Source organism: Charadrius vociferus, unplaced genomic scaffold (genome assembly GCF_000708025.1).
Source record: "Charadrius vociferus isolate BGI_N301 unplaced genomic scaffold, ASM70802v2 scaffold65, whole genome shotgun sequence".
NCBI classification, from domain to species: Eukaryota; Metazoa; Chordata; class Aves; order Charadriiformes; family Charadriidae; genus Charadrius; species Charadrius vociferus.
The window spans coordinates 5454521-5475417 of record NW_009649293.1 but is presented as its reverse complement, the minus strand read 5'-3'; the positions used below and the strand labels follow the sequence as shown (position 1 = coordinate 5475417).

Sequence of the window (20897 nt, the reverse complement as noted above, 5' to 3'; positions counted from 1 at the left end):
TTTTCATTCATAATCTTTTTACTTCTATTTAACCAAAACCTTATTGATTTTTTGGTTGTCTTTTTTTTTAAAAAAAAAAAAAAAAAGATAACCAAATATTAATAGACCACATAGATAGAACTGGAAAGATCTGAGAATCTGTCTCTGGTTTTGGTTAAGGACGGGGATTCAACTCCAAGGTTTTTTTTTCTACCCCAGTATCAGTGAACCTCATCTTTGCTTCCTATCTTCAAGGACATTTTATCCAATTTCTAGGTATTTGTACTTGGAATTTCAAGTACTGTGCATTAACCGGAAAACTGCTTCACAAGAAACAGCTTTGGAAAAGTACCATCAGTTTCTGCATAATCAGTACCTCTTTTTAAGAAAACTTCCATTTGTATCTTAAGAGTAAAATTAACGTGGCCAGGCAGCTCCAGGGCCTATGTGATGATGTACTGCTCCCCAAGTCATTGCACTGGGGCAATGGTTCTTCTTAAGCTCTCATTGCTACTAAGCAGAATACATAAGCCTAAGAATAAATACCTGTTCAAGAGGCTCAAGCTGAAACTGGCTCAGAAAGCTCATTAATCACCACCTAAGGACACTGCAGTGAGCAACAAGGAAAAGAACTGGGACAGTTCAAAAGACACCAAAGAGAAGTAAGCCTACTGTCAAGTCTTCAATATTCAGTATAGTGAATTACCAACATTCACTGTATCACACATACAGCAATTTCCAGTGTAAACCTGCTATAGGTTCCACAAACCAAAGAAGAATAAAAGCCAACGGACTAGGACCACCTTTCTTTCACATTGCTGACAGTTACTCACATGAACACACAAAATCCTCTGTAGAAGGTTGAATGCTGAGCGATGGCCTACTTACTGGCCTATTCACAGTTAGGGAGATGAGGAAGACCAGAGGCAGGGAGAGAATCCCAGAAGGAATACTGCCTCCTTTCAAATCCAGGCACCCCTACCAGCCTATGGCTGACACAAAAGTGGAATCACTGAGTAGGGTCTAGGAATGGACATCTGGCAGAAATATCTTCTCCTCCCCTTCTCTATTATACGGACTGCAGGGGGTACTCTCCCTGGGTTATCTCCCCCCTCATGCTTTCCGGGGAAATCTTAGCAGACTGGCTATATACACACACACATATACTTAAGATTTTCAAGAAATAAGCACACATATGTGGTGTTAACTGATATACAACATAATACATCAATAACAAGGTTAAAAAAAAAAAAAAGGAGGCAACAGAAAAATAGTCAGGGCTAGAAGATTAAAAAAAGTCTCATCTATCCAAAGATTTAAACGTGGTATCAACATACACAGGTTAGTACATGTTAACTAAAATTATTTTAAAAGACTAATGCAGATGTGGCATGCAGCTTTAGCAAAAAATAAATACTAAATACGCTGAACATCAGTGAGGGGCCTGAACTTTATATCCAGATATATCCAACAACTTCCTATGGGCCATTAAAGATGTACTGTAAGAGGAAATAGAATAGGCCCACAAATAGCACGGGAAAAGCAACAAAAGAAAGAAATACATAGTAAATCAATATATTTCCTACAGTAAGAAAGAGAAAGGAAGAAGTCCAATATCATCTCAAAACACTGTAAGTAAAAGCAGCACACAATATGCAATACAGAACCCTTCAATGCTCTTGTGACATGCAGATGCTTCAGTCAGGAAAGTATTTTGCTGGAACTTATGGGTGTTGGTCTGGCATTTTATTAACACTACAATAACCCACTTTTAAAAATAATTTAAAAAGCACATCAGATCACATTTAAATGAAGGCATTATTAGACTCATTTCAATCATGGAACAAAATTATGTCCCTTCTTCCACCGAGTCTATTTTGATATTTGCATATACCACTAGCTCCAAACTGGATTACTGCAAATCTCTGCCAAAAGACTTTTCAGACAGGCACTGTATTAAAAGGCTTTATTAAATTGTAACACCAGGCATAATATCCATGTTCTAAATGCTCAGGGCTCCATTAATCCCATTTTGTGAATTCACCATTGCCTTCTGCTTCATATAACTTTAAAATCCCAAACCCTCCCTCTTCCTGGAAAATTCAGTGACATTGAATGTGGACTAGGTTGACACTGGGGAACACCATCACCTGTGTGACAACTGACCACATCCCTCTGCTCCCCAGCTTTAGTTTCTTTTCAGAAATCAAGCTTTACTTGCATTTTAAAAATAAATAAATAAAAAAATCTTCCTTTCCACATTCGTAATCAGAAGCTTTGAGGTGCCGGGAAACAGACATGCGCCCTTCTTCTCCTTTCCAATGCAAAATACGTTTTCCTGGGTATTTTAAAGAAACAGATGGTAGGTGCTAAGCCCCCGGGAGGCGTGCAGGGCTTTCTTATTTACTTAATGTCAGCACACCTCTATAAAAGGGATCTGTTTCTAATCGGTGCCTTTTGATGCCAAACTATTTCCGAAGGGCACTGGAGGCTGAGCAGTGGGGCGAAGGGAACTCCAGAGGCAGGGGCTATTGGTGGGGATGACACGGTATTACGCACCAAAAAGACGTTCCTGTGATTCAAAAGACCTGTTTTGGACTCTGACGTGGCCACCTTTTGCTTCCAGCAGGCTAAAAACTTTTAAAGAAAAGATGGACACTTCTCTCTGTTGTTCACTGGGCACATTCTCTCCAAAGTACTTATTCTATCTCCTCCTTTGTACCCCATTTTGTTCCTCCTTTTAAAGAGGCTTCTGAGCCACTACCTTACCAAAACGAAGCCTACAGGACTTGGAAGCCTTTTGAGCCCATGGGGCCCATGAACTTTCAATCCACAAGATGTGGACCATTTTGTAACAGGACCTACTCAGATACAAAAGAGTAAACTAGTTATTCCTCATCAAAACAAAGCAGAAGGCTCAAGGCTTGGGCAAGTGCAGCCAGGGCAGGGATGTGAATAAAAGTATGACTAAACCTTCTTCTAAAAGGTGTTTTCCAGTGCTGAGGTACAGCCTTGGCATGCAAATAGTGGAGAGGTAAGGCACGTGTAGATGAAGACAATGTAGTAAGCTTAACTGGGCTTCTTAGTTTGGAGTCCAGCAACACCAGAAAACCTGGCAACAACAGAGAGCTGTGCAAAGGTATCATCTTCGAAATTAAAAGATAAAGTAGCTTCGGCCAAATGGTTACATGTACTCTACATCTCCAAGTTATCAGCCAAACCAAACCTGACCTGGAAAGGGGTGGCAATTGTGAGGCTTGTTCTGAAAAGCCTGGTATCCACAGCACTGAGCTGTAGACTTAGTAGCTATTATTGCAAGTTGATATATATCAAATATCTGACGATCTAAAAGGATTCCCACCTGCTTCTAGAGGTAGGCCAAACCTTAGGATATGCTGGGTATTTATTTACAGATAACAGAAAAGCAAACCAATGTAATAAACAAAGGTGCAAATGTTTGTACAAAAGAAATGTAATTAATTTTTACTGCCAAACCATGAAGAAATGAATAAGAAAACAAAAAACAGTTAAGTAATTTATAAAAGTATCCCTCACCGCCCAAGAAGGCATAAGTAGCTTGAGTACTGTGACCAAAAAGCAGCTGGTCCTGTTAGGCTGTGAGATGCTCAAAAAAGGGATATGTTTTTTTTACACGCACCTGTGCAATGCCTCACCATTCAGATCCTTTACAGACATCATAATCGTCGTGTCCATAGCAAAATCTTAAGGTTCTAGAGCCATCTGATTAAGAATTCACACAGAACTAATCCAGCTGAATAATTCAATATACATTTTATTCACTATTTATACAGTCTGGAACAAATGGAACCTAGCCCACAAGTAGAATACTCAGGCACTATACTAATACACAGACCAGGGTAGAAGAATTCTAAAGCTCTTAAAGTGGACCAAACTTTTGAAATTGTTTTATTTAATAAATTCATTAATTTCAATGTAGAAAGAGCAGAGGTTAATTGGTAAATGAGAACAAAAGCCTCTTTTAAGAGCTATTCCAATCACGTTGCCTGCTAGTGAAACCTGACCTTACTGTATGGTTTAACTGGATAGAAGGTAGAAATGTTGAAGGTTAATTTTCATAGCACTCACCATTAACAATATCTCCCTCCTGCAATGGCCTCCTGTCAGGAATTCCATGACAGATCACCTCATTCACTGATGTACAACACGACTTAGGGAAATTATAATAATTCAGAGGGGAAGGATAGCAATTCCTTGCAATACAAGCCTAATTTAGAAAATACAAGTTACATTTTACATTAGTATATTTTGCCGCCCCCCCTCCGTGTCCGTGGGCAGTGCTTAAATCTCCTTTGGGGATGCTCGGCTTCCACGTCTGCCTTGGGCACGGGTAACGGCGTGGTGTTCTTACCTCATAACCCTCGGGCCGCTGGTTCTTGCGCCGAGCGTGGGTCACAACCTCCCTCCCCTCCACCCCCCCGAAACAAACAACTCCCATGGGAAAGCAGAGTGACGGCCACCCGCACCCCCAACTGCAGTGACATGGGTGTAACATACGCTGCTCAAATGAGATACAACTACTATTTAAATAGCTATTTAATTTAGCGGTATCTCCCATACCATATGATCCAGCCTTTATCTTATTAGGTATAGTTTTACTGTATCTGCTGTACTGTAGATACAATTGTACTGTAGCACACCTCTCCTGTGAGGACAGGCTGAGAGAGTCGGGGCTGTTGAACCTGGAGAAGAGAAGGCTCCAGGAAAACCTTATTGTGGCCTTTCAGTATGTACAGGGGGCCTACAGGAAAGATGGAGAGGGGCTTTTTGCAAGGGCATGTAGTGACAGGATGAGGGGTAATGGCTTCACACTGGAATAGGAGAAATTTAGATTAGGTATCAGGAAGAAACTTGTCACTCGGAGGGTGGTGGGACATTTGAACAGGTTTTCCAGGGAAGTTGTGGATACCCCATCCCTGGAAGTGTTCAAGGCCAGGCTGGACAGGGCTTTGAGCAACCTGGTCTGGTGGGAGGTGTCCCTGCTCATGGCAGGGGGGGTTGGAACTAGATGATCTTCAAGGTCCCTTCCAACCTAAGCCATTCCATGATTCTACATATGAAGCTTTGGTCAGGGTCCTGTAGGCTGTGTAATGGGCAAGTGAACAGTTTGATCTTCCAGGTATAAAAATGAAGATAACACAAAAACAGGTGTGTAAAGTATTTTAAATGTTAGCAGCAGGGCCAGCAAGTACCTAACAAACTATTGAAATCTCAAGCTAAAACTCAAGTGCTGCAGGAGGCAGTATTTAACACTTCTGGAAAAAAAGACAAAAATAGTGTCACACTACCACACTTCCGTTAAATGCATGTGCAAATGCCAATGTTCACTCCTGCTTTATGTGTTGTGAGCTTCTCTAGGATTAGTTGGTTGGGTTTTTTTTCTCCAGCACCAGCAGAGAGAGTTGGATCTTTCTTACAAGTAGAACAAAAGGAGGTGGACACAGGCTATCAAAGATAGGGAACGGCTTCTACAGAAGACATCAAATAGTTTTTGATTATTCAGCCTCAAAAAGAGAGGGCTGGAGTCCACGTGGTGAAAAACATGAGGGGCATGGCATGGAGAAGTTCAGTAAGTCCAATTGCTTGCCATTTCTCAAAGCATGAAGACTAAAAGACACTCAGCGAAATCATCACCCACAGTTTTAAGACCAACAAAGCCGTAGATGGATAATTAAGTATGGATTTGAGTGGCAGAATTGGACAAAATCAGGAATGTTTGGTAAGCACAAATGGCCTGGCTACAACTTCTACCTCAGAAACTTCTAAGCTAACGTCAGGAAAAAGGCATTAGGTTAAACCACTTTATCTAACTCAGCACAGCCGTTCACATGTTCAGGTATCCAAGTCTTGATTTTAAACATTAAAAAAAAATATCCATAAAGTATTAATTTCATCAATTAACAAGATTACCTTTATCTGACTCAACTGTTCTTAGAAACTATTGCTAGGTGCAAGAGAGGCAGAAATAAATTTGGCTGTGGAAAGGACACACGCTTCAGCTTCAGTATTTCTGGATCTCAGTCACTCACAAAGCACACCCGGGGCACTACACAGAGAGGAAAAACAGTCTCATACCCTGGAGAGGTAAAACAGACTTTTTTCTAAGTGAATTCTCACACCAATTCAGAACTGCAGAGGAGAAGCTAGTGTTTTATGCACACATTTTAGTAACGACCCACATTCCTATATTAAAAGTAACTTTTATTAAAAATAAGAATAAATTCTCTTTATAAATACAATCACTACTGTGTACACAATTCTCTTCAACACACACACTGTGGTATTCAAAAATCAGTGGCATTTATATAAAATACAATATTAGTTTTTAACTGCATAATTTTATACCCACATACATTATTTTGCAGACCTAAGAAGGTCTGAATGATTTTGTTTTGTTTTGTTTTTCAAAGGACAGAGCGGTATTTACAAGCAAACATGATCCAAACAGCACACGCACATTCAGGGTATGTAAACACTCGTACACGAACTGCAAGTCGCACTTGGTCTCCCCTACAACAGATTATTTCTTCACAAAAAGGAGACCTATTTGACACAAAGAAAAACAAGCATAACAGATATTACTAAGCTATTATTAACATTTTCAATTACGTATGTGCAATTTTTTCAAACATGACTAACACTCAAATACAAGTAAGTGGCATGAGCCTATCATTACAAATAATAATACTGTTCTATAAAGCAGGGGCTGTTGCCATGGAGGAAAACAAGACCACCACTGACCATTTTTAACAAGTGCAGATAAATTAAATGAACTCCTCATTCTTTAACTTAACCCCTGAGAAGTCTATCATCACTGAACACACCAATGTAAAATAAAAGCTCTGTACCCCAGGGCCCATTACATATACTACACAACTCTTCTTCTAGTTGTAATTTAAGGAAATTCGTTTTCTTTAAATGTCATTATCAAAAAACCCCCAAGTTGTAATTCATAATTAAATATTACTACATGGTTTTAACAGATGTATCTTTATATTTAAACTCACCGAAGACACGTGGCAAACGCTCTCCTGGCATTTCTGTAGACGAAGTGGATAGGAAACCCTTTAAATGTGTGACCATCAGGCACCGCGCTTCTTACAGCATCTTGAAACTCTTCGTTTCCTGCGGAAATGCTTGTTGTACGTTCAAGCTCATAGGCTGCTAATGCTGGTGACAACAGATAGGACAGATGGTCATCCCAAACAGTAGAAAGGCCAAGATCCTGTGAGGCAAGTCACAGAATGATGACAACCATGCATAATGAACATTACGATATTAATAAGCTTGTATACTGTATAGATTCAAATAAATCCATGACAAGTCTTTAATTTGAAATTAATGGAAGTGAACCCATGAAGCAGTAAGATGTATACATTGATTCACACACTAGCCGGAAGAATCAAAACACTATCAACAAAGTATCAAACATTAACCAAGAAACAAAGTTAGACTACTATCACATATCATGCAAGACTGTATGAAAGCCATGCTCTGAGAAATAGTTGCCACCCCAAAGGCTGAGCATTACATGGCAAGATAAAAACAAAAACAAACCAAAAACCCCATTAAAAACAGACATAAGCTAATAGGGATTTAAAAGATCATCTCCTTCATATCCAGCACAGGAACAATCCTTTCTGGCACATTACGTCTTGAAAAATCCTGATAAAGGACAAAATTAACTTCTAGAAATACCTTCTAATTTTGTGAAGCACTCAGAATAAGATCACAAAAGCTGACAGCCTGCTTTTATCTAGGGACCAAAAACCATTTGTGATGGGCAAAGCCCACTTATGACCAGATCTGATCTTCCTAGCTCTTTTACAGACCACCCACAGGTAGTCTGTAGGTGCCAGTAAGCTGAAGATCACAGACCCAGAATGAGAGGCAAAGGCAGAGCAGAGGGAAGAGCCCACACATGTGAGCCCACATGTGGATAGAGAATCACCAGTACAAATAGTAAGTATGATGTCTAAACTAACTCAGTACAGTCTTTCCAAAGAATTTTTTCAGTTATTTCAATTCTCACATACCGCATTTCTGCAAAAGCTGATGACACATTACAAAAATATGAATACGTAAACTAAAAAATGGCTATCCAAAACAAGTATACAGTAAAAACACAGATCAATGACAATCTTTAAACAGTATTACCTTTCTGTGTTCAGAGACCAGTATTCTGAGCTGCACTTCTATCTCATTGCTTGTTACAGCAGCATCTAGTGTGGAAGCACACAGAGGAGGAAAAGGAGGAACTGAAGATGTTGTTCCAGGGGAGCATACAGATTTTATTGCTTCTCCACTCATGGGTTTCCATTTAGATTCATCATGCAGGTCAAACACACAGACCTCCACAGCGTCAGAGGGCTGACAATTTCCAAAGAACTTTTGATGGTTGAAGATACAACCTATCGTGCGGTAAGGATACAGTGGCTTGGGTTGTTCAACTAGTGGAGGGTCATCAGGGTTGATAGGTCTGTGAACGTACCTAATAAAAAACATTTAATTTCTTATTAATATACCTTATTTGAAGGCAACATAAAAATATTTAGGTGGGATAGATATAAGCCATTTCTCCCTTTAAAAATATAAGCCAAGTTTGTCAACTTTTTTTTTTCCCCAAATGGCATTCATTTATTTACAGAAAAATAATTATACACATTTTGAAGACATAACATACAATGAAATAATACACCACTTTTTTCTTTAAACCTAGAAAAATAAGCTGATTAATCAAGCAGACATTCATCAGCAATTAAATTTTGCAACTATAACAACATACTCATACAGGTTCCCCACTATTCATCACATGTGGAGAAATACATCTTCAAATGCTAATCATAGGATACACAAACAGTGGCAAAACAGAATTGCTTATTTTCAAGACTGGACATTAATCAGCACTTTTCACAAAGCCAAAAGTCTTATATTCAAATGTAGAGTCCCACTGTGCTACTACCAATGCAACTTGAAGCTATAAAAGTCTTATATTCAAATGTAGAGTCCCCACCAATGCAACTTGAAGCTATGTATTACAAAAATTGTTTCCAAAAGTAATGCTTCAAATAGCGCGAGGAAGTGAAATGGGAATATCATCAGTAAAGAGGAAGTTCTTTTCATCAAAGTTTTGAGCATTTTTTTTATTTTTATATAAAAATTGGGACTGTGTACTATTGTAAGCACCTGAGCAATAGGACATGCAGAATAAGAAGAAGGGAAAGAATTTTTAACAAACAGGTTCCAGAAGCTCTGGAACACAGAACAGTACATAGGCTCTTCCAAAATGACTCAAGTGAGAGAGAATCTCAGAGAACTTGCAGAGATTTTTGCAGGGGAAGAAAGTAATGCAACACTGATTTCACAGATGAAATAAGACAAAAAATATGGATTCCTGTGCTTGTTTTGGGTGGGATAAGAGTTAATTTTCCTCATAGTAGCTATTATGGGGCTATCTTTTGGATTTGTGCTGGAAACAGTGTTGATAACACACTGATGTTTTAGTTACTGCTCAGCAGTGCTTACACAGAGTCAAGGACTTTTCTGCTCTTCACACCATCCCACCAGCAAGTAGGCTGGGGGAGCATAAGAAGTTGGGAGGGGACACAGCTGGGACAGCTGACCCCAACTGACCAAAAGGATATTCCATACCATGACATCCTGCTCAGCATATAAAGCTGAGGGAAGAAGATGGAAGTGGGGGAGTTACAGCATTTTGTCTTTGCAAGTAACCATTATGCATGATGGAGCCCTGCTTTCCTGGAGATGGCTGAACACCTGCCTGCTGATGGGAAGCAGTGAATCAATTCCTTATTTCGCTTTGCTTGTGTGTGCAGCTTTTGCTTGACCTATTAAACTGTCTTTATCTCAACCCACAAGTTTTTTCACTTTTACCCTTCCGATTCTCATCTCCATCCAACCAGGGGAGAGTGAGAGAGCAGCTGCGTGGTGCTTAGATGCTGGCTGGCTTAATTATAAGATTTTGTCTCCTTCTTTACAAATGATGGCAACAATAGCATCAATTGCCATAAGACACAAAACAGTTGCTATACTGTATTAAAGCCACTGAAAACTATATTACAAACTGTTGAAATATTTCACCTTACACCAGACCAGTTATTTTCCAAACAATAGCAGTACAAAGAAAAAGGATTCAAAGACAAAAGTCTCCGATTACATGACAGTTACATGACAGAATGTAAAGATAAAAAACAAAAAGCAACAACAAAAACAGCCCACGCAAATCTCAATATACATTGCTTAGTTTTCTTATATTCCTTATACTCACCTATGTCCTGTTAAGCTCTCCCAAAAAGTAATTGTTCCATCAGTCCCACAAGTCATTACCCAACTGTGGGGGACTCCTTTTGCTTTTGTTCCAACACACACAAAGGCTTCCAATCCAAACCCAAGAAGAAGACTGCAAAGAAGGTTAGCATGATCTTCACAGTCACCCTAGGCAGCAAATATTAGTAAGTTGGATTGAGTATCAGGCATGGATAAAATCTTAAAGAAAGAAAATAGTGATATTTCTATAATCATGATTTAACAAGTCACGTTTCCTGTTTACCTAAAGCACATAACAGAAGTCAGAATTTTAAGTTTTAAACTTGACAAGTTTTAGTTTTCTGGAACAGAAAAAATTGTTTAAAAATAGTAGTATCTTCTAATGACAGACTATTTTTTTTATTCAAATATATTGTATGACTAATACTGGAAAACATTTCTTATGATTATAAAAATACCTTTAAGTAAACCAAACCCAGAATCTATTGAGAGAAAACTAACATTCTAATTAAAAGCCAAAATGCACATAAGGCAAACACCTGAGGTAGTGTTAGAAATTACACAGTATTTTCACACAGTTAGAGAATTTAATCACTTAATAAAATGTAATTCTATAGTAATTTTACTGTCTTGAATGTTTGGTCGAAGTTCAGAAATTAAACAAAGATAAAACTAACGTCCCCACAGATCTGACTGTGTAACAACTGAAAGCCATGTGTAGCTGCATTTCCCTTCCATCAGGAAAAAAGTTTTCTTCACCAATTTATTGCTACCATTGGTAATTCACAGAAATCAATTTCTGAATGTGATATGTAATATTCTCTTTAAGTTCTTAACAAACATTAGCCGCGAAGTAAGAAAAAAAATTCCTCATGCAATGAAGCCTTCATAATACAAAGCACAGCATTCAGAAGTAGAACAGTATGGCTCTCTAGTCAAATACTATTCAGAATGTTGAAAATGTAAAATTCAGTGTTCTTGGATGTATTGGTTCATTACACAGATAACACAATCTTCCCCTACCATAATGTACAAGGGAAACATCCAGAAAAGTAGGTTTAAACAAGTTTCTGTTGAACCTGTGTTCATTTAATAATGCCACATCACTTTCCACAAAAAAACATAGTAACAGTCCAGCTGGTGTCTCAGGGGCTAAATTCAGCTATTTTCTATTCAGTTTTCCACTTCTGCCTTGAAGGAAACCCTTTCTCTGTGCCTCCAAACACAATGGTCCTCAAACTAAAAATCATGACCACCATCTCCATCTGAAACCCAGTAGGTAGCCAGTGGTGCCTTTATATGGTACTGATGCATGATGTGATATTCAGAGACAACAGTTAATGTGTGTTCCCTGTGGTCTTTGAGACAGGTCTAAAAATTGGGCTACAGCTCCTGCTGTCTAGAACAGATCTTTTTAATACAAACACATCAGTGAGATTGGTTTTGAACGCAGAAGTATCTCAGTGGCAATGAAAAGCATTGACCACTCCAAAGAGGTATTAAAAGGAATCACTATTGCTTCCATATATACAACAGGAAAAACTATAATCCAGAATGAGTTACTATTTGTTTCTATTTATTAGTCATGATACAAGTGTCAGATCACTAAGAACTAGGCTGAAACTTTTTGTGAAAATCCCTATCTTGCAAAAAATTAATGCAAAGGCTGTGAGTATATTTTAGTCCATCTAAAAAACCTCATTTTTTCAAAAGAGACTTTTCCAACTCTTCCTGGATTAGTCCAGAATTTAAACTAGTAGCCTGCACACTAGCAGGGATTCATTGAATAATTATATGGGATCTTAGAAAAGCAAATGAAGAAAAGCAAGCTCATTGTCAAATGGATGTATTGACAAATGGACTCCAACAGTGGCAGTAAAGAAAGTCTGCTCCAAAGCCTTGTCTACTATTTCACCGTTTCTCTTTAAAAAGGCCTTAAACAAGTTATTGTCACATAATTCTCCAAATATTATTTAATGCATGTTTTTGCAACCTGCTTTAACTTACTGACTTCAGTTAGAATATGATACCAACTTGTGTCACACAAAGACAACACTGCGTCACACAAAGACCATTTTCACATACCTTGTTTCTACATAAAAAAGCGAGAAGGGTGCACCACTGTTCTTGTTTGCCACCACCTCCTCCGATGACAGGAGCTCTTTCATAACCCAGGACACTGACAAATCGTGCTGCTTGTCTAGGAGTGTCCAGTAACCGGCCTGCTCGAAGTGGTCTGATATATGAACATACTGGGCGGTTTACTCCATTTTCATCCTGTACATATAAAATACAGTTATTTGCCAGAAACGCTAATATTACAAAAGATTCATCTTAACCTAAACTGTCTTTTTTTTCTTCAGAATTTATTCTCCCTGAAAAAAATACCACTGAAAATATTAAGACACAAAAATCTTTCTAGAATTAAGACACAAGACCATCCAGACAATTTGTTTAGAGGGACTTTACAGCTACATTTTTCCACCGCTTCTGTCACCAGTAGGACATTCTAGACTAAAAATTCAAATACTTGGAGCAGTACAGGTTGAACTTATTTTCCTTAAATGGGTGAGGAACTGTTCATGCTCCATCCACTGTCAATTTCCATATTATCATCAAACAAAAAAACCCACCAGCCACCAAACACCCCACATCCAACCAAAAAAGCCCCAAATCAAACAAACAAAAAAAAGCCCAAAACCCACACACCCACCAAAACTCACAACAAACCCCCCAAATACCCCCCCTCAAGCACTACGCAGCTGAGTTCAGAGTTTAAAAGGTGTCTGTTTGCTTCTGAATTTGAGTACTCTTTACCTCTTGTCATAACACCAAAATCCAATAAAACTTACCCACAACAATGTCACTAGATACATAAAAATTACAAGAGTAGTAAAATTTCTAATTTTTTGGAAAAATCAAAAAATAAGATGACTGGAAAAAGGTCTGTTTTATTACGTGCCGAAGGGAAATATTATGATTATCAACTATTAAAACTATTTCAAGCAGTATAAAACTCTTCTTTTTCCTTACTAGGCTAAACCAGTACTTTTATTTTTGTATTTTTAAAAAGGGATCAAAGTCTGATAACTAAATTATTGAACAATTCTGATAATCTCACTTCTGTTCCCAGAAATGAGAAAGGCATCAAGGGACGTTTTACTAACATTTTCTATGGCCAGTGGGAGAATCAAGATAAGCTCTCTATAGGTACAGAACTAGCAGGGGGCCTCCTTCCTATAGTGTTCTGAGGGCTGCCAATTTCTATAGTGTTCTGCAACAAAGAACTTAGTCCTCTAATCCTGTCTACAAACCCTTCCCTCCAACCTTCTTCCCAACCCTACTGTAGCTTTGTGGGTGCAGAAAGTGGAATACCATTAATTCACACACTGTCTTATTCTCAAAACAGTGCAAGTCCCATTTTTACCTCATGTCCTCAAACTCTCAGTTCTAGAATTCCCTATTTAATTATATGTTTTGTTTCTCTATAAACCCTGCCCTGAAAACCTTAAGCCTTTGTATTGGGTCAGGCTGGGATGGAGTGAATTTTCTTCATAGCAGTCCCTATGGTGCTTTGTTTTAGATTTGTGACCAAAACAGTGTTGATAACACTGCAATGTTTTAGCTATTGCTGAGCAGTGCCTGCACAGCGTCAAGGCCTTCTCTGCTTCCCATTCTGCCCTGACACAGAGTAAGTTCAGGGTGGACAAGAGGCTGGGCAGGGACACAGCCAGGACAGCTGACCTGAACTGTACAAAGGGATATTCCATGCCATATAGCATCATGTTCAGCAATGAAACTGGTGGGTATGGAGAACAGACTTTTTCTAAACTAGCCCCTGCTTGGAGACTCACTGGCCATCAACCTGCTGGTGGGAGATAGGGAGTGATTGTCTTTGCATCACTTTTTCCCCCCTCTTCCTTTCTTTCCTTCACTTATTAAACTGTTTTCATCTCAACCCATGAGTTTTTCCTCACTTTTGCCTTTCCCATTCTCTCCTCTGTTTTGCTGGAGGGGGCTCAGCTGCTGGCTGGGATCAACCCACCACACCCTTATTTGTAAAGTCACATCACTACTGAACACTCAGGGTACAGCCAGAATAGAAGCTGTTACTTTACTGAAAAGAAAGAGTAGGCAGGGATCGCTTCAGGAAGTCACTCTGAGATAATAAGCTACTGCTTACCCTCTGTACTAGGAAAATTGCTATCATGCAAGATAAATTCATGGCACTATAAATGCAAAGAATCATACCATTCCTTTTACTGAGGGCCAGCTACCAAGGAGCAACTGATGCACAGTAATTTATTGGCCTATAATAATTATGTCTGTAGCTAGCGCGTGACGTGTGGTGGAGTCTCCGACTCTGGAGAGATTCAAAACCCGCCTGGATGCCATCCTGTGCAACTGCTGTAGGTGAACCTGCTCTGGCAGGGGGGTTGGACTAGATGATCTCCTGAGGTCCCTTCCAACCCCTACCATTCTGTGATTCTGTAAACCAGACAGATTGCTGTACAGACCACACAGAGCTAAAATATCGTGTGGATCTGTTCTAACAGATGTAAGTCAATTTTTTATAACTGTTTTAAACTTTAACTTGTTTGAAATAGTCTGCACAGATCACATAAGTCTCTGCCACTTGTGAGTATGCAAAGACTAATCAGGCTTTTTAATCACCTTGTGCATCACAAGTGGTTGGAGCAACCCTTCTTTCTGCATCATGCAATTGAGCTTCAATGCACATATAGAAGTTCAATCCTTACAAATTTCATTTTTTTGCATGATACACCACATGTAGCCCTATCCTGAATGTAACCACATCACAAATCTATGCATAAACTTCAAAATATATCTAAAAATAAAGAGGTAACTTAAAGAAAGGTTCGGTCTATTTGTAAAATTTACAAACCTGTGCAAAAATCTTTACTAGTCTTACGTTGTGTGTGGGCCTTATCTGTAAGTACTCTCTCCACCACTGCTTAGCATATACAAGAAATAACCGTTCTTTTTCTGCTGTCTTCTGACGTTCCAAAGCAAACTGCAGGTGAGAAAAACATAATCAATCACACACATATTAATTCCAAACAGGAAAAAAAACCCAACCATAATCAGTAAGTACATTAACACCAAATTTGGCTTATGTAAAATAAAGCTTAATATTTAAAGTATGCAAGCAAATGCAGAAGCCTAGTATTGTTAAATGAAAATCCAATGAACAAAACCTCAAGTTACATTTCTTATTTGTAGACTCGTGTATCAAGCTTGACTGAAGTAGTGTCCATCTTAAGTGATGCATTTCTGTACGGAAGGATTGCTCAGCTTTTGAGATGCAGAATATCTGCATGCACCTTCAGGCCAACATTCACTGGCTTTTCAGGCAGAATAGCTGACTTGAAATTATTATTTCAAATGAGAGAGAGAGCAAGAAAATATATACTACCTGAAGAAAATTAGGTATATTGCACCTTTCTTATTTTTCTTCTTAAAGTTTTGATACAAGTACGTAGACTACTAAAGTAACATTTCAGATAAAGTAACGTTCCGTATAAACAAAGTTTAAAAAAAAGACAATTATATTTAAATTTAATGGGGAAAAAAAAGTATTGAACATTCAATTAAAAAACCCACAGCCCTCAACATCTACATAAGTAATTCTATACTGAATTTCCCTCCCCTCAATAAAAGAATGTCAGCCCTCCCCGAAATGACTTACTTGAGTATTAGTTATTTCTGGAGACAGCGTCTTACTAAGCTGTGGATACATTTCCAGTCTGATGTTTAAAACGCCAACAGAAACCTTTGATTCTGTACCTTTGAACCAAAATAGATTTTGATCAGTTCTCTCAAATTTATTTAACTTCGGACATTTCAGCCAGGCAGAAGCAAATAATTAAAATAAATATTTTAGCTATATAATCACAAAAAATAACAACACTTATTTAAATATATGCAAAATAAGCATCTTTATTTAAATTTCAAACTCAAATGAAACAGTAAGAAAGCATAAACTGGCCCAAAAAAGCAGACATCTAAAGCCAGGGTAATTATCCAAGGCCTCTTTGCAGCCAGCACAGGAACTTATGACATGAATGGCATTCTAGAAACATCTAGAATAGGCATCTAAAACAGAGTAGGAGAGTAGTGCACTGTAAAAGTGTCTATTTCTACTGACTACACAGGTAGCTCAAATGTAAGTAGTGGGAAATAAGTAAAGTTCATCTTCCCCAAGATACAGTTTATTATGATGGACCCAGAGTGCCATACAAATAGAATAATCAACTTAAAAAAACCAAACCAAATAAACAAACGAGCCACAGAATCCCACAAACCTAACGTTATTGCATCATGCTGAAAAATTATAATTACATAAAGAACAAGAAGCAAGAAGCATTACAAAACAATAGAGATGTGATTATAAGCAATGCAAGCAACAGAAGCCTCACATAGCAGTTTGTCTATTTATCTGAGATGGCAGCATGCTTTGGTGTTCTTGATGCATTTTGTACAATGACAAGACTTCAGAAGAGGAGAAAAAACATTGGATTTACTAGATTGATCCTTTATTACCTGAAAAAAAGCTAACGATAATTAGATTTAACTCCTCCTATCACCCATTTGAGTATTAAACTTATTTGTTATGCATTTCCAAGTTATTAAATAAAAAGCTCTCTATTTGAGAGACTACCCAAACCCATATTGCTTACTAAAGTTTTGGCCTCAGTCAGCATTTTCAGAAGGAAATGAAGCTAACAAACATATTAGCAAGTAAAGCTTACTGGATTTGTGTTCGCTGGATAAAACACCGCACCCCCCAAAAAAAGGCAGGCAATCAGGAGTAACTTACAAAACAATCAGGAGTAACTTACATAGTATATCCAATCTTCAAAATATTTTGAAGGTGTAATTTAATCTCTTTTGAAACTATCAAGAACTATTCGCCTACCTAACAGGTAGAGAAACTGCGATAAAGAATACTCAAATGACTCATCAGCTACTAGTTCACCAAACTCTGGGATAGCTAGTGCAATGCAGGAATTCGTGACAGATTGAGTCCTAGATCTAATCTTTATCCACTAAACCATAATATCCTAAAAACTTAGGTTGGAACTCCTAAACAGGGGAGTGGGGACAAGTGATAACAAAAATACACATGTATACTAACTGTTAAGCACCGAGACAAAGCTGTTCAGCCCTTCTGTCAGAAAACATGCTTCTAGCTACTGGAATAAATGGCAGCACAGCAGAGATCACTTTCTCCAGCAGTTGCTAGTTTGCTATGAAAGGGACACAAGCTAGATTTTACTCTTCAGTGCACTGGTCTGATATACTCCTGGAGATTAATTGGTTGATTTTTGTTTGGTTTGGTTTTGATAACTTATCCGGATTTTGCAGAAAATCAGTAGTAAGAGTTCCCAGACACGGAGACCACTACTACACAGGATGTGGAATATACATTTGTAGTACTTTGGTAACAAAAAAATCTAACCATTAGCCTCCTACGCATTTTCTAAGAATACTTTTATAGTAATATATGAGTTGACCTAAATTAAACTACATCATAAATACTGCTTTAAGCTTGTAAGCAAGCTCAGTACCCAGTATTTTAAGTCATCATTACAGCCTTATTATTTATCCTTACCTACACCCAGGAGTTCAACAGCAACATTTGTTATGCCATTCTCTGCAGCCAAGACAGATCGCCACTCCAAGAAATGGGATGCTACTAGTGTCGTCTCACCAAATGTGTCTGTTTTGATCAGAACCACATGTACTGGATCACATATAGATAACATAGTGGTTGCATCCACCATTTTACTTCCATCACCTGCCATTATTAAACCAAGATAAGACAGCAAGAATATTATCATCCCAAGTCCTCCTCAAAAAATAAAAAAGAGTATGCATTTACATTCATTGCATTTTAAGAAAAATCTCACATTCAGAAGTGTAAACAATGATCCCATCTTAATATCAAACTTAGCTTAGGACAGAGCTACAGAAAGATTACAGTTAATTTACAGAGGAGATAAAAACATTCCTATAGTTGAGTACTCCAATGTAACTGGTTCAACTGCACAAAAATGAAAATGGAATTAGCATTTAAGAAAATAAAGAATCTTAAAGCACCATTAAGTAAAAGCAATTGAAAAATATTCTTTTAGTAACTCAGAATGTGTCAAGTCAACTTACTATATATCAGTATTCAGGAAACAACTTTCTCTGTAGTTAAGCTTGACCCTATGATATAAACCACTCCATGTGCAAGAGAACTAACAAAGTCTGGTTTTCCTTCCCCAAGTCCAACTGCAGTAACTCTGGCTTTCTCACTGTTCCCTGATATTCCAGAGGCTACCCTGGATTTCTACAGGACTCAGACAATATCCAGAAGTCTTTTCATAACACGCTTGGCTCCTACCACATTCCCTGGCTACCAACAGAAGAAGGGTAATACAGGCTGTGGATGGCTGACTCTTCTGCAGGTGTTTGCCAACTGGTAAGCAAACCGAACTTACAGTGAAGTTTTTCCTCCCATATGATGACAAATTTACATTTCCCTTCTTCACTTGCCAGCACAAAGTTCATGAAAATCACAGCCACCTTAGTAACTCTTACCATACTTAGGCGAGACTATCATCTCACTGTCAGTTATGGATACGGTTGGTCAAATTCAAAAGTTATTTTAAAGTGGAAAAGAAGAGGCAAGAGTAGAGAAAGATCTACAAGTGGCATAACCTAATACAGTAATCAGTTTCCTTAGGAAAACGTGATAAAACATAGTAAAGAAAGCCACTAAAAAATATCAAACATATTTCACAATAACTCTGAAGTCAGAAAAAAACCCAATAGCATCAGCTTTAAACCCACAATATTCCTTACCTAGGCTGTCCTTGTGTACTTCAAGTAGAAAACCATCATGAAAATCTGGCTCACAGGCACACGGGACAGGTTTAGAACGGAAGCGCTGATTTCGAAAATGTAAACACAGAGTGAAGGTAGAACAGATTTGGCCAGGCAGAGGCTCTGGTTCCTGAAGATGTTCCAGAAAAGCTTTTCCACCCAAAACCTGAAGGTAAAGATACCTCCGTGTTGGGTCAATGTTAGCTGTAAAGCGTAGCAATAAAAATGAAGACACTACAAACAGATCTTAGGAAGCACATTAAATATCAGTTAACTAACAGGAGACTAGAAAAAAAGAAACATTTTTGAAATAAGTGCTTAGGAGAAAGTGATTTTGAAATGTATGAAAGTTATCTTAATGTACAATTAATTAAGGGTTTAAAAAAGTCATATTTTACGCAACACTAATTTCTGCTGCTTACACGAATTTACTTCCTGTAGATAAGCAGGAAAAACATCCACCTTTACATCTGTTCATACTGAGTTACCAATTCAGAGTTAAAAAATCATACACTTCTCTCACAACTATGATCGAAACATTAAAATAAACAAGCAACATACTTTTTTTCAAAACTGGTGGTTCTCTGTCAACAAAATGTGTTGATGGTTTTGGAGCTGAAGTCCTCTCCTTTTCATTCACATCCTGGAATTACAATTAAGACTTTTTAAGGCATCGAGGGATGCAACAATGCTCTTACCACTCTCTATTAAAGAATCCTCCACTTCAGCTGAATGCCATTCCTCAGGTATGCTCCCTTCTAGTACTTGAGACATAACGAAACTGAACAAATACTTTCAATGTAGTATTATCATTAAACCAATTTCAGCATATTTATTAAGCTGTTCTGCTCCTAATACATCACAAATCAGTAAAGCAATTAAAAACCTTTGAAGTAGCAAGTTTTCACTTTGTCAAAACACTGAGTCAGTAAAAGGAATAAGCAAAAATATTTTCACTCTTCAAAAGCTACTTACAGTTACAAATTTAAGTTCCTTCATAACATCATCAATTATTCCTCGTTGTCTTAAGGCTTTTATCAGATCTTCTGTAGATAACTGCTGATGCTCAGGTGCTAACTCTTCACGTATAGTTTCAGCAAGAACTTCTCTTATCCTGCCATGGACATCCATCTGAAAGAAAATTTCGCCATACGCTACAAGTACAAGCTCTTTATATGGTAGTAGCTATGACTAAACAGTCACTCTATAAGACTAAAGGTATTCTCCTAGGAACATAGAAATAACTACACCAAAATATTTATCCTTTCAGAACTAATCAAGCAAGTCACTATCTAACCAAAGCTCTACCAGTTAAAAAAAATCATGAACAAACCAAACTGGAGCATTTTCACTGTTCTGGACAGCATCCCCTGCCTTGCACTTCCCTCCTTACAAAAAAGCCTGCAAATCCATCAATTATAAAATGGTCACTGTTTTAATTTCTTGTCTCCCTCAAAATTGAAACTTCTGATAATAGTTTGTTATTTTTCAAGGGGGAAAGTACACCTTTATATACATGTAGGTAAGGCACAAAAGCAGTGCCTCCATTGCAAGCTTCCCCTATGCTCAAAGGGAAGTCGGAGAGCTTCTGCCCTTCATCTCAGCAGTGAAACTGCATGGATTTGTAAAGCTGTTTCTCACACAGGGAGGATGTTAAGGCGACAGCCACTGGGACTTCAAATGCTTTGCGATATATG

General features: G+C 38.1%; 1 protein-coding gene across 1 annotated transcript; it reads right to left on the bottom strand.

Moving 5' to 3' along the window:
- Positions 1-6368: 6368 nt before the first annotated feature.
- Positions 6369-20331, bottom strand: CEP76 (centrosomal protein 76kDa). The gene is made up of 11 exons (XM_009889063.1): positions 20176-20331; positions 19762-19843; positions 19180-19404; positions 17942-18127; positions 16016-16113; positions 15212-15340; positions 12391-12582; positions 10307-10473; positions 8176-8509; positions 7026-7243; positions 6369-6561 (listed from the first exon to the last, which is right to left on the bottom strand). Exons 1-11 carry the CDS (start codon positions 20329-20331, stop codon positions 6423-6425), a joined length of 1926 nt encoding a protein of 641 aa, XP_009887365.1. The 3' UTR covers positions 6369-6422.
- Between the last annotated feature and the right edge of the window lie 566 nt (positions 20332-20897).

Bases quoted from the DNA above. Each gene is read 5' to 3' on its own strand.
- CEP76 (XM_009889063.1), bottom strand. From the start codon at position 20,331: ATGGATGTCCATGGCAGGATAAGAGAAGTTCTTGCTGAAACTATACGT. The intron at 18,128-19,179 runs GTAAGGAATATT...TAATAATGGCAG, and splicing joins AGTACACAAGGACAGCCTAG to GTGATGGAAGTAAAATGGTG. The intron at 6,562-7,025 runs GTGAGTTTAAAT...TGTGTCAAATAG, and splicing joins GCGTTTGCCACGTGTCTTCG to GTCTCCTTTTTGTGAAGAAA.